We start from the raw sequence: 12,530 nt of genomic DNA on the forward strand, positions 1-12,530 counted from the left end.
ACATCAAATACACTGTATTATATAATGCAATTGAAAATGTGGTTGGGATAATTTGTGTGTTTTGATGTTGTCATTGCTTGGATTTGAGTAAATAATTGCTCAAATTAATAGCTAATGTGTATATGTATGCATGCGGTGCCGTAACTTTAAAGATTTTATTTATCATTGTTTAGTATTTTTTTTTATATATAAATTAGGCAAATGTACTCGTTCTCTAGCAAATCAGTTATATGAATGAATTGCTATCTTAATTCATTTGTATGGAAGATATATTTTTTGTCTAGATATATAACAATTTTGTCATTTAAAAAAACATAATATCAACGATTGTATTTACACATTATTGAAACATTTTTGTATACGACATTGGTAGTAGCAACACAATCTTGTCCATCATCATCTGGAGCTAACACCTCCAATCTATCAGGATAGGTGACTCGGGTGAAAATATATAATGGTAGGATAATAGTCCATTAGTGATCCTTTTATACTTTAAGTCAATTAGTAATATTAGATTCATTTTCAGTCAATTATTTTTTTTTTATTTTTAGTCAATTAAAATATCATATGCAATGATATTTTTACCTAATTTCCATTCTATTTTTAATTGATGATGTATAATATTATTATTGAAATATTTCCATTCCATTTTTAATTTACCTTTACTATTTTTTTAAATATGCATTTATTATTTATGATGTTGAATATTATTATTGAAATATTTTTGTCCAATTTTAATTTCCGTTTCATTTTTAATTAAAATGCAATGATCTAACCATTTATTTTTTCATATTAATCAATTATGGATCAGTTTTTTAGTTGCAGTCAACTATTAATATTCATTTCCTTTTATATTTTCAATCAATTAGTAATATCATATTCATTTTCAGCCAATTATTCTTTTTTATTTTCAGTCAATTAGCCAATTAGAATATCAGATATAGTGATATTTTTACCCAATTTTCATTCCATTTTTAATTGATGATGTAGCATATTATTATTGAAATATTTATGTTTCATTTTTAATTTTCGTTGCATTTTTAATTTACCTTTACTATTGTTTAAAGTATGCCTTTACTATTGATGATATAGAGTATTATTATTGAAATATTTCCTTTTCATTTTCAATTTACCTTTACTTGATGATGTAGAATATTATTATTGAAATATTTTTGTTCTATTTTTAATTTTCGTTCCATTGTTTAAAATTGTGAAAGATTTATGACATAATTGTGATTTGATGTATATTACTGGGTAATATTATTGTGATAATTAAAATGCAATGATCTGACCGTTTCTTTTTTTCATTTTAGTCAATTATGGATCATTCTTTATTTTCAGTCTATTATTAATATTTATTTTTTTCAATTAACCTAATTTCTGTTCCTTTTTCCATTTTTAATTTTCAATCAATTATTAATATTCATTTATTTTTCTAATTTACCTAATTTTCATTCATTTTTAATTGATGATGTAGAATGTTATTGTGAAATATTTTTGTTCCTTTTTATTTTTTTTATTTTTTTTATTTTCATTCTTTTTTTAATTTACATTTACTATTTACTATTGTTTGGGCGGGAAATCAAGTAAATAGAATTTTGTTTTTAATTATAATATAGAATATTATTGATTATTATTATTATTATTATTATTATTATTATTATTATTATTATTATTATTATTATTTCTATTGTTTACGTATGAACTTTTGGTTTAGAATAAACTTTTATTTTATGTTAATATAACTGATCAAATTAATCATAATTAATTATACCATGATCTGCTACGTTAATATTACCGATTAATTTGTTAATATTCTTACATTTTTTATTCTAATCATAATTAAGGACAACACAATATTACCAAATATTACAATGCAATATTACCAAATATTACAATGCAATATTACCAATTTCCTTGTCTTACCAAATAAAAATTACCAATACTTTGACCAGTAAAATCAGTTTGGATGAGAAAATACTAAAGGAGGGAATTTTACTTTTAATTATATATATAGAATATAGATATAAATTATTATTATTATTGTTGTTGTTGTTATTGTTGTTGTTATTATTATTATTATTATTATTATTATTATTATTATTATTATTATTATTATTATTATTATTATACGATAATATTACCGATCAAATTAACCATAATTAATTATACCATGATTTTCTACGTTAATATTATTGATTTATTTGTTAATATTCTTACATTTTTTATTCTAATCATAATTAAGGACAACACAATATTACCAAATATTACAATGCAATATTACCAATTTCTATACATCATTTTCTTACCAAATAAAAATTGCCATTACTTTGATCAGCAAAATAAGTTTGGGCGGGAAAGTATTATAGGAGGGGATTTTACTTTTAATTATATATATATATATATATATATATATATATATATATATATATATAGACTGTTTACGTGGGAACTTTGGGTTTAGAATAAATTTTTATTCTATGTTAATATTACCGATCAAATTAACCATAATTAATTATACCATGATCTGCTACGTTAATATTACCAATTTATTTGTTAATATTCTTACGTTTTTTATTCTAATCATAATTAAGGACAATGAAATATTACCAAATATTACAATGCAGTATTACCAATTTCTATACATCATTTTCTTACCAAATAAAAATTGTCATTACTTTGACCAGTAAAATAAGTTTGGGCGAGAAAATACTATAGGAGGGGATTTTAGTTTTAATTATATATATATATATATATATATATATATATATATAGATGTATAGATAGATATAGATTAAACATAGAGAGTAAAGACAAAAATGATAGGGAGAAGAATAATAGTTTCATTTCACTGGCATCCATATACATATTACAAATCTATACTACAATTAAAAATAATCCTATTTACTTGATTTTCCGCCCAAACAATAGTAAATAGTAAAGATAAATTAAAAAAAAAAAGAAATATTTCACAATAATACTCTACATCATCATTAATTAAAAACGGAACAAAAATTAGGTAAATTTAAAAAATAAATGAATATTAATAATTAAGTGAATATTAAAAATAGAAAAATAATCGAAAATTAGATTAATTGGAAAATGAAATGAATATTAATAATTGATTGAAATAAAAAAAAAAAAACGATCCATAATTGACTAAAATGGAAAAGAAAATGGCTAGATCATTGCATTTTAATTTTTCACAATAATATTACACAGTAGAATAAATCAAATCACAATTATATCATAAATCTTTCACAATTTTAAACAATAGAACAGAAATTAAAAATGGAACGAAAATATTTCAATAATAATATTTTACATCATCAAGTAAAGGTAAATTAAAAATGGATAGTAAATATTTCAATAATAATATTTTACACCATCAATAGTAAATGCATATTTTAAACAATAGTAAAGGTAAACTAAAAATGGAACGGAAATATTGCAATAAAAACATTCTACATCATTAACTAAAATTGGAACACAAATTAGGTAAAAATATCTCTGCATCTGATATTCTAATTGACTAATTGACTGAAAAAATTTGAAATGAAAATTCAGTGTTATAGACAAAAATAAAGATAGCAAAAAATTCTGATATTCTAATGGACTAATTGACTGAAAATAAAAAAGAATACTTTGACTAAAAATGAATATGATATTACTAATTGACTGGAAATATAAAAGGAAATGAATATTAATAATTGACTGCAAATAAAAAATGATCCATAATTAACTACAATGAAAAAAGGAATTATAAGATCATTGCATTTAAATTAAAAATGAAATGGAAATTAAAAATTGGACGAAAATATTTCAATAATAATATTCTACATCATCAATAGTAAATGCATATTTTAAACAATAGTAAAGTTAAATTAAAAATAGAACGAAAATATTTTAATAAAAATATTCTACTTCATCAATTAAAGTTGGAACGAAAATTAGGTAAAAATATCACTGCATCTAATATTTTAATTGACTGAAAAAAAAAAGAATAATTGGCTAAAAATGAATCTGATATTACTAATTGACTGAAAATATAAAAGGAACAATAATAACAAAATCTACACAATGAATCTGATTTGCCTAATTTATAAAAATACTGAACAATGATAAGTAAAATCTCCAAAGTTACAGTACCGCATGCGTATATCTACACATTAGTTATTTCAAATTCAAGCAATGATAACCTAAAAACACATAAACGATCCAAACCATACATTCAATTGCACTATATAATATTTAATGTTCTAATTTAAATAATTATATATCGATCCAAATATTTTTAATATATTACAACAAATTCATTCCGTGCATCGCACGGGTAGTATTACCAAAAGAATATATAACAGGGAAAATGGTAAAATAAACCATTGAACTTTATTCGAAAATGCAATTAGACCGTAGAACTATAAAAAGTGCAATTAAACACTCAAACTTGTCATTTTGGTACATCTAAATCCAATAGCCGGTTATCCACATGGAATAACTGGTCATTAAGATTCTGACGATATTTCCGATTATAATTCCGGCGACCCTAAAAATTAAAAAATAAAATAAAATTAGGTGGTCTTCTCCATTAGAGAAGACAACCGCCGACCATATTCTCTGGTGGAAAAGGTGATAATTTTACCGGTAAAGTATTGACTTATTTTAACATATTTGATTGTTTAATTATACTTTTTAAAGTTCAAAATCTAAGAACACTTTCAAATAAAATTTAAGCGTCTATTTGATTTTTTTCACGATACAATAAAATTGACAAAAAGACATCAGATATTGACAATATTGTTACTTTTGCCAATCTCTCAAAAGAAAAAACAAATAATTTCAGACAAGTGTACGGGTTCTGCCATTTCTTCTCGTGACACAACCACCACCAATTAAGTCATGACACGTAACCAAATCTCCACGTGGCCATCTGCCTTTTGGTTAACATCATTTTGGTGACATCGAACTCCGTAATTATAATTCAGTTTTACTTTGTCGAGTAATTCTTTTTTTTTTTTTGGGGAGTAATATCACAAAATTTGTACTTTTTATTTTACTTATTTATTATTATAGAGTATTAATTAATTAAATTATGCATTTAAAGTAAATAAATGAAATTACATTAATATTATAATTAAATATAACGTTTAATTTTTAAATTTGTTCACTCAAAAAAAATAAAAAATATAACGTTTAATTTTTAAATTTGTTCATTCAAATAGAAAACCACAAGTTTAAATTTCAGTTAAAGTATTGATTTTTTTTTTTTTACTTTAATAAATTGAGAAAATATGTATAGATATGTAACAGAATTAATAGTACTAAAAAAATTTATTCAGCCAAATTAAATAACTTTTGTATGACTTATTTTTTATTGGTACCTGAGTGCATACTGTAAACCATGGCTCGTTACTCAAAAATATAAATAAGGAATAATAAAAAAAATTAATTAAAAAAAATAAAATTAATTCGAAATTAAAGCTGGAAAAATGAGATTAACCTTCTTAATACGCCGTATAAGTAACGTGCATTGCGTTCTTCACCCACTCTTATCTCTCTGTTATATACACTATATAAGTTTCCTTATCTTATTTAGACAGGAAAAAAAAAATCTGGGCCGCTCCACCATGGCGAGGAAGAAGGTTTTCAGTGGCATTTTGGCGATTCTGTCGGTTCTCCTCGCCGTGTCCGTTGCGTCAGCGGAGGGGGAGGAGAAGGAGTACGTGTTGACTTTGGATCACACCAACTTCTCCGAGACTGTGTCCAAAAACAATTTCATCGTCGTCGAGTTCTATGCGCCTTGGTATATAGAGCTACGCCTTACATATATCTATTGCCCAAGCTGTGCATTTTTTCTAAAGATTTTATTTTTATTAGTTATAGTTCATTTTGATATCTGCTGGTTGTTTGAAAAATTAGATTTTGTTTATTATGCAAATTTTGAAGTTCTTTTTTACAGTATTATTCGAAGATTTTGCTGCTGATATATTTTTACTAAAGTTGACTTTCTCTAATCTCGATCAGTTCAATTGCTGATTTGGGTGATTTCTCTGCAATTTCAGGCCGTTTGATTTTTGGCGTGTAATAATTAAGTAATTAATTTGGGAAATGAAATTGCTGTTTTCTGCAAATGTTAAATGGTTTAGATTTTTGTGCATTCCTTGACATGTTTCTGACTGAGAGATCCCTCAATCCTGATTTGGTCAACGCATCCGGGTTTCTTTTTTAAAAGTAAACTTGTTTCAAATTCATTCCTTTCAAAACAGATCCCTGGCTTTTCAATATGATGTAGTGTTTGAGGATTAATGCTTTATGAGACAAAGCAACAAAGCCATTGCAGGAATGGATTGGTGCTAATGAATATGGATTCTTGAAATTATATTCATTTCTGCTATTTAAGGGTTATCCTAAATGACATATTTTCTAATTAATTATTTATAAATCCATGGTTAACATGAATGTGTCTACTAGATTCAGAACAGGGAGTTATCAGTAATATATTTTTGTAACTCGGAGCACATACATGCTCATTTCATATGATATGGGATTTGTACATATTTCTTTTATAAGATGCACCTCAACTTTAGGGCTGTGTGCATATGCTGTACCTTGGTTGTTGGAATTTGTTGGCTTGCATTTCGGGATACATTTTCATGAAAAAATAATGGCCAATCTCTTTTTCATTTACCACTCCTTGAAAGATCTAATTTAGACTACTGTTGTAACAGGTGTGGGCACTGCAAGAAACTTGCTCCAGAGGTAATCATTATGTCATCTCAAGATTTTTAAGAGGGACTCGGTCATTGCTTTTTATTAGCATGCTCATCTTTCATTTGTAAAAACTTTATTTTAAAACTAATTTCATTTACTTTGTAGTTTGAGAAAGCTGCATCTGTGTTGAGTAGTCATGATCCTCCAGTCACTCTAGCAAAAGTTGATGCAAATGAGGACTCAAACAGAGATCTAGCAAGCCAATATGAGGTCCAGGGTTTCCCAACCATTAAGATCTTACGTGATGGAGGAAAGATAGTTCAAGATTATAAAGGTCCTCGTGAAGCTGATGGTATAGTTACTTATTTGAAAAAGCAAGTGGGTCCTGCATCATTTGAAATCAAGTCGAAGGAAGATGCTGCTAATATAATTGATGAGAAAAAAATTTTTGTTGTAAGTTTTGGTGTTCCTTTCATACATAATTTTAGTGAATGAACTTCTTTCTTAGTTATTCAACTGCTTACTGATTACTGGTTGAATCCATGTGTTATGCTTTTTAGGTTGGTATTTTTCAAGAATTTTCTGGAGAGAAGTTTGAAAACTTCATAAGTTTGGCTGAAAAGTTACGCTCTGACTATGATTTTGGTCACACACTTGATGCCAAACTCCTTCCTCGTGGCGAGCCAGTTGATAAGCCCACTCTTCGTCTTCTTAAACCATTTGATGAGCTTTTTGTTGATTTCCAGGTATTACTGCCTGCTTTTTGGTTGATTTTTTTCTCGTTGGCATATCTCCTTTTCCTTTTGAAAGAGCAACTCTCATTTTTTGCAGGACTTCCAAGTTGATGCAATGGAGAAGTTCATTGGTGAAGCTAGTACTCCTATTATCACTATTTTTGACCAAAACCCAGAGAATCATCCATATGTTAACAAGTTTTTTGATAGTCCCGATGATAAGGTATTCAAAATTGTCAGAATTTGTTGCCTTGAAAGTATTTCTTTTATGAATTTGTGTTTGAAAATGCATACATAATCTTGCCTTGTGTTAGACAAGGATAACTGGCCATGACAATTCCACAAGGAACTTGGAATTCATTAAAGAATGGTCTACTTTGTGGTGCTCTATGATGATTCTAAATTTCTAATCATGAATCTGGTCTTGGGAAATGGGAACAATTACATTTGTCCTTCTGGCTGCTTTCACTTGGAGAAATTCTTTTGTATAACTTGAAATATCATTGTGAAGAAAGTTACTTTTTAATTGGGATTTTTTCTCTGTAGGCAATGCTTTTCGTGAACTTCAGTAGTGAGCTCAGTGCTTTCAAATCCAAATACAATGATGTAGCTGTGCTTTATAAGGGAAAGGGAGTTAGCTTTCTGTTGGGAGATCTCGAGACCGGTGGTGGTGCACTTCAGGTTCATTTCCATTTTTCCCTACTGAGTGTTTCTAGACAGGATGTTACCCCTGCTGATGTGTTAAAATGTTGTTTTTGATTTGGATTGTAGTACTTTGGACTGAAGGAAGATCAGGCACCTGTAATCGTAATACAGGACAAGGATCAGCAAAAATTCATTAAACCAAATGTGGAACCAGATCAACTTGCAACTTGGGTTAAGGACTACAAGGTAATGTGCTTGGTTTTCTTGTTGCTGGAAGTTATAAGCAGTGCACTTACCCTGACTTTAGGTTGCAATTAATATTGTCTTGTATATTATGATTTGGATTGTCACAATTTTTCACTGAATATATGTTCATATAATTGATGAGCTTGCTCCTGTAGTGCTAGAAGTAGTAGATATCAATATTGTTGCTATATGGGTGCAGGAGGGGAAGGTGGAGCCATTTATTAGATCGGAGCCTATCCCAGAAGTTAATAATGAACCAGTGAAGGTTGTTGTTTCTGATAGCCTTGAGAACATGGTTTTCAAGTCAGGGAAGAATGGTATGTTTCTCATTCCTACTTTTTTATAAACATTTAATCAATTGAATTTTTGTTGCTTATGCAGATGCTAATTTCATATTTAGTTCAGTTGCAAGTTCAGAATTGATTCATTGAAAAATTAAAGAAATTATATTAGTTCAGTTAGAATTTTGTCTCATGGGAAGTTATATTTCTTTCTTGGAGAGGGAGATGATTTTGTCCTTGAAATACTTGGCTTGCTATTTTGTCTCATGGGAACTCATATGGACTGAGGCTTACTTCTTAGCCCATTAGCTTTATTGTTTTCCTTTTCTCATTCTTGACAGCCTTTTTTGGATTTATTTTTTGCTTCACCTAGCAAAAGAATAATTACATGTACTACTATGGGATTTGATACCCATTATCATGTTTGTTTGCCTACTTTTGCTATCCTACTGTTGGATTCAAATCCTTAAGTGATTATAAAACCCATTACCCTTTTCCTCTACTTTTGAACAATGGGGAAAAAATAGGAAGAAAAAAGAAGTTCATTGTCCATGACTCCATGCATTAAATATGAAACTTTAATATATATACACATAAATGTATGTGTATGTATAATATATATGTCTATATATTTATTTATTTTTATTGTAATTAACTAATTATATATTTATTTATTTTGATTCAAATTCCTATTTGCTACCAAACAAAGAGGCTCTTTTGACTTAAACCAATTATCATTACCATTATCATTCTGATTCCAATGTTTGAACCAAATACACCTAGTATATATTTTAACCTCTCTTTCTTACAGTTCTGCTGGAAATCTATGCACCTTGGTGTGGCCACTGCAAGAAGCTAGCTCCAATCTTGGATGAAGTAGCAGTGTCGTTTGAGAATGATCCTGATGTCATGATAGCGAAACTGGTAAGAACTTTGATCCATAATAAAAAAAAGTTGAGGAATGTTCCTTTTATGAGATCAAAGTCCATAAATCCTTAACCAATTCTTTATGATTCATAGTTTCTTGAACAAAAGTGACAAAATAAATCCACCAGTGAAAATTGTACTACATCCCGTGATTGTTATTGTATCTGAAGCTTAGTCCTAACCTCTACCCACATTTTTAGGATGGAACTGCAAATGATATCCCTGGCAAAAAATTTGATGTTCAAGGATACCCAACTGTGTACTTCATATCTGCAACGGGTAACATAACACCATATGAAGGTGACAGAACAAAAGATGACATTATTGACTTTATCCAGAAGAACAAGGATAAACCTCTTCAGTCAGACTTCATTAAATCAGATTCAGTGAAAGAAGAATCCGCCAAGGATGAGCTGTAAGGAGGTGAGGTTCAATTTCCATTTTTATTTAATATTGCATAGTGTAAAATGGGGTGATGGATGCACTAAAAATTTCAACTTTGAATTAAAAGAGTTTTGATGCTAGGAATGTCTTGCTAGGGTTTTTTTTTTTTCCTGAAATTATCCCAATATAGATGGACCTTTCTATTAATTAAGATTTAAGAATCAATGAATGTATGTGCATTGATTCATTCACAAGTGACCAGACCCAGAAGCCTCTATGGCGGCTGTATCCCATTGCTGTTAATGTTTGAATTGTGCTTGATTCTATATTTTGAGGAGTTTTGTAGTGGAATATTTTAACATATCCTGAAACCCTTCCTCTTCTGTAATGTAGTAATAATAATGTCTAAGCAAGTGAAACTATCAGCTATTTCAACGAACACTTCACTTAATATTTTCTGTTTTCACCCCTTATGCAGGTTAGGGAGTCGGAATAGCACAGCGAGTTCAAGTTTTGTCACCAGACAATTCTGCCTTTTTTTTTTTTTTTTCTTCTGTTGTGGCTTTTACTTTCCTATTCCTATGAATAAGATGTTATTTAGTTTTTGATCTGAGGGTGTTTTAGTTAGCTCATAACTGTGAACTGTGAACGTGTAAGTCTCGTTTAATCTAGAATCAATATACTCTGATCCCTTCTTAGATGCAGAAATTGCGTGCCTTTCTCTGCCATTATTGTCGTTGCACCTCACTATATAGTAAACATAATTAGTACACCACTTCTATATTGCACCAATACACTTGTATTTTGATGGGTGGCAATTGTATTTAGTAGAATCAAAATGGGTGGTAAGTTTTATTGAGTATGATGAGCATTGGTATTGTCTTAAGTTGTGGAGCATTGTTGCGTGGTGACTGGTGAATCTTGCTCCAAAAAGGGGCCACCTCGATCACCTGGTCAAGCGTGGTGGTGCGCCGCGGCGTCCCTCTTCATACCCCATTCGTGAAATCTCAAGTGCAGCTCGGCAGCAGCAATCAAGAAATGTGCAGCCTGGATTAAGTTTAGAATGTTAACCATTTCCTTGAGCGTACTGAGTCGAAGATCATCAGCCTTCTGAAGGATGTCTACCATTGCTTTCTCCTTGGGTGCCAGAGCGGAAGCAACTTGTTCATCCCGGAGTCCATGTTCCTCCATTGTTTCGTCACCAGCCCTTGTTAACTCGGTCACCATGTGTGACCACTCGACCATGGAAGCGTCCGCCACCGACTCCTGCACCTGGGCGTGCTTCTCGACCAGCTCATTCTCTTCCCTTATCGTCTTCCTCTGCAACTCGTCTACGAGGGTGAGTTGATCAGGGGAAAGGTCTCCCAAGTCACCTGTCCTGAGACCACTGAGTAGCTCTGAGAGCCTTGGCTCGAGCTGTAGGCCGGACTTGGAGTAGAGAAGATGGAAAGCCATAGAAGGCCTCCATCCCCCGATCCACATGAAAGCGTCCTCCATTTTGCTCCTCCACGAGGGGGTTAACATTGCTATGATGTCCCGCTTCTCGTATCTGGACTTAACTTTGTAATAATGCTCGTAGTGATTGAGCACACGTTGAATGAGAGGACGCAGGTGATTGTGGTTGTGGTTGTCCTCGCCAGCTTGATTAGTACTGCTTCTGCCGTCTTGACGGTGAGTCTTAACGGCAGATACAAGCTGTTCGAGGTCTCGTTTTTGCTCAACAAGCCAAAACTCAAAGAACTTTTGGAATCCCTCACTCTCAGCCATGATACATACATATTGCACAAAATAGCATTTGGTTTCATCCAAATATATACTGAATGAAGGGGGTTTGGGAGATAAGAGATCGTACGTTAGCCGACATGACATTGAAATATAAACAATTTCTGGTTCTGTGTGCGTATCGTATCTGGTATTGCCGAATTACAACAACTTGCCCGGATTGGTTCGCAATTTCACGTGGATCGAGATTTATTGATGGGTTGCAGAGAATAATTAAAAACATTAGTTCATGGAGTTGGAGTAAATTATTTCTAAAACTCTATTGGATCTAAATTAAAGTCCGCACCCATCCCACAACTTGCATTCTCTTCGTTTATTATTATTATTTTTTCTTTGAAAATCTGGAAATGCTTCAGGACGAAGGAAATAAACAAGCCTCCATTAGATAAAAAATAAGAAGGAAATCCTAGTGGTTTTTACGTAGTGTTATAAAAATCAGCCTAAGCGGCCGTCTAGGCATTAGGCGTCCTTAAGCCAAGACAATTTCAGTCTTAGGTTGCTTTTAGTCGGTTGACCAACTAGGCACCCTAGGCGTCGAGTTGGGCGCCTAACTAAGATGAGTTGGCGCTCAACTCGACCGAGTGCTTTTTTTTTTTTTTTTTTTTTTGACTTGCTCGACTACTTCTTTTATATATTTCTCCAGTTATGTACTTAATTAATAATCTAATATAAGTAGTTGACTAGTTTAGGGATTATAACAGTCTAACAATTCTTAGCTCTGAGAATGAAAAAAGTGAAAATAATATTCTCAGATTACTCAGCCGCTTAAACACTTTGGGTGTTCAACTAGCACTTAGCGTCTTTTGCAATATTGCTTGTG

The 12,530-nt window shown here is 30.5% G+C and overlaps 2 protein-coding genes across 2 annotated transcripts; one reads left to right on the forward strand and one right to left on the reverse strand.

The window, feature by feature from the left end:
* The first annotated feature begins 5,550 nt into the window (after positions 1–5,550).
* On the forward strand, positions 5,551–10,656 carry LOC109176802 (protein disulfide-isomerase-like). The gene is made up of 11 exons (XM_019326201.1): positions 5,551–5,803; positions 6,729–6,759; positions 6,877–7,164; positions 7,272–7,457; positions 7,543–7,668; positions 7,992–8,126; positions 8,217–8,336; positions 8,536–8,653; positions 9,429–9,541; positions 9,745–9,967; positions 10,407–10,656. Exons 1-10 carry the CDS (start codon positions 5,628–5,630, stop codon positions 9,961–9,963), a joined length of 1,512 nt encoding a protein of 503 aa, XP_019181746.1. The 5' UTR covers positions 5,551–5,627; the 3' UTR covers positions 9,964–9,967; positions 10,407–10,656.
* On the reverse strand, positions 10,463–11,978 carry LOC109176803 (protein DOG1-like 3). Its single transcript, XM_019326202.1, has one exon. The coding sequence runs from the start codon at positions 11,795–11,797 to the stop codon at positions 10,883–10,885; it is 915 nt and encodes a 304-aa protein (XP_019181747.1). The 5' UTR covers positions 11,798–11,978; the 3' UTR covers positions 10,463–10,882.
* Between the last annotated feature and the right edge of the window lie 552 nt (positions 11,979–12,530).

This window comes from Ipomoea nil, unplaced genomic scaffold, assembly GCF_001879475.1.
Source record: "Ipomoea nil cultivar Tokyo-kokei standard unplaced genomic scaffold, Asagao_1.1 scaffold0758, whole genome shotgun sequence".
Classification (NCBI taxonomy): Eukaryota; Viridiplantae; Streptophyta; class Magnoliopsida; order Solanales; family Convolvulaceae; genus Ipomoea; species Ipomoea nil.

Coding starts and splice junctions, on each gene's coding strand:
- LOC109176802 (XM_019326201.1), top strand. CDS start 5,628: ATGGCGAGGAAGAAGGTTTTCAGTGGCATTTTGGCGATTCTGTCGGTT. Junction 7,165..7,271: donor ATGAGAAAAAAATTTTTGTT/GTAAGTTTTGGT, acceptor TATGCTTTTTAG/GTTGGTATTTTTCAAGAATT. Junction 7,458..7,542: donor AGCTTTTTGTTGATTTCCAG/GTATTACTGCCT, acceptor CATTTTTTGCAG/GACTTCCAAGTTGATGCAAT.
- LOC109176803 (XM_019326202.1), bottom strand. CDS start 11,797: ATGTCATGTCGGCTAACGTACGATCTCTTATCTCCCAAACCCCCTTCA.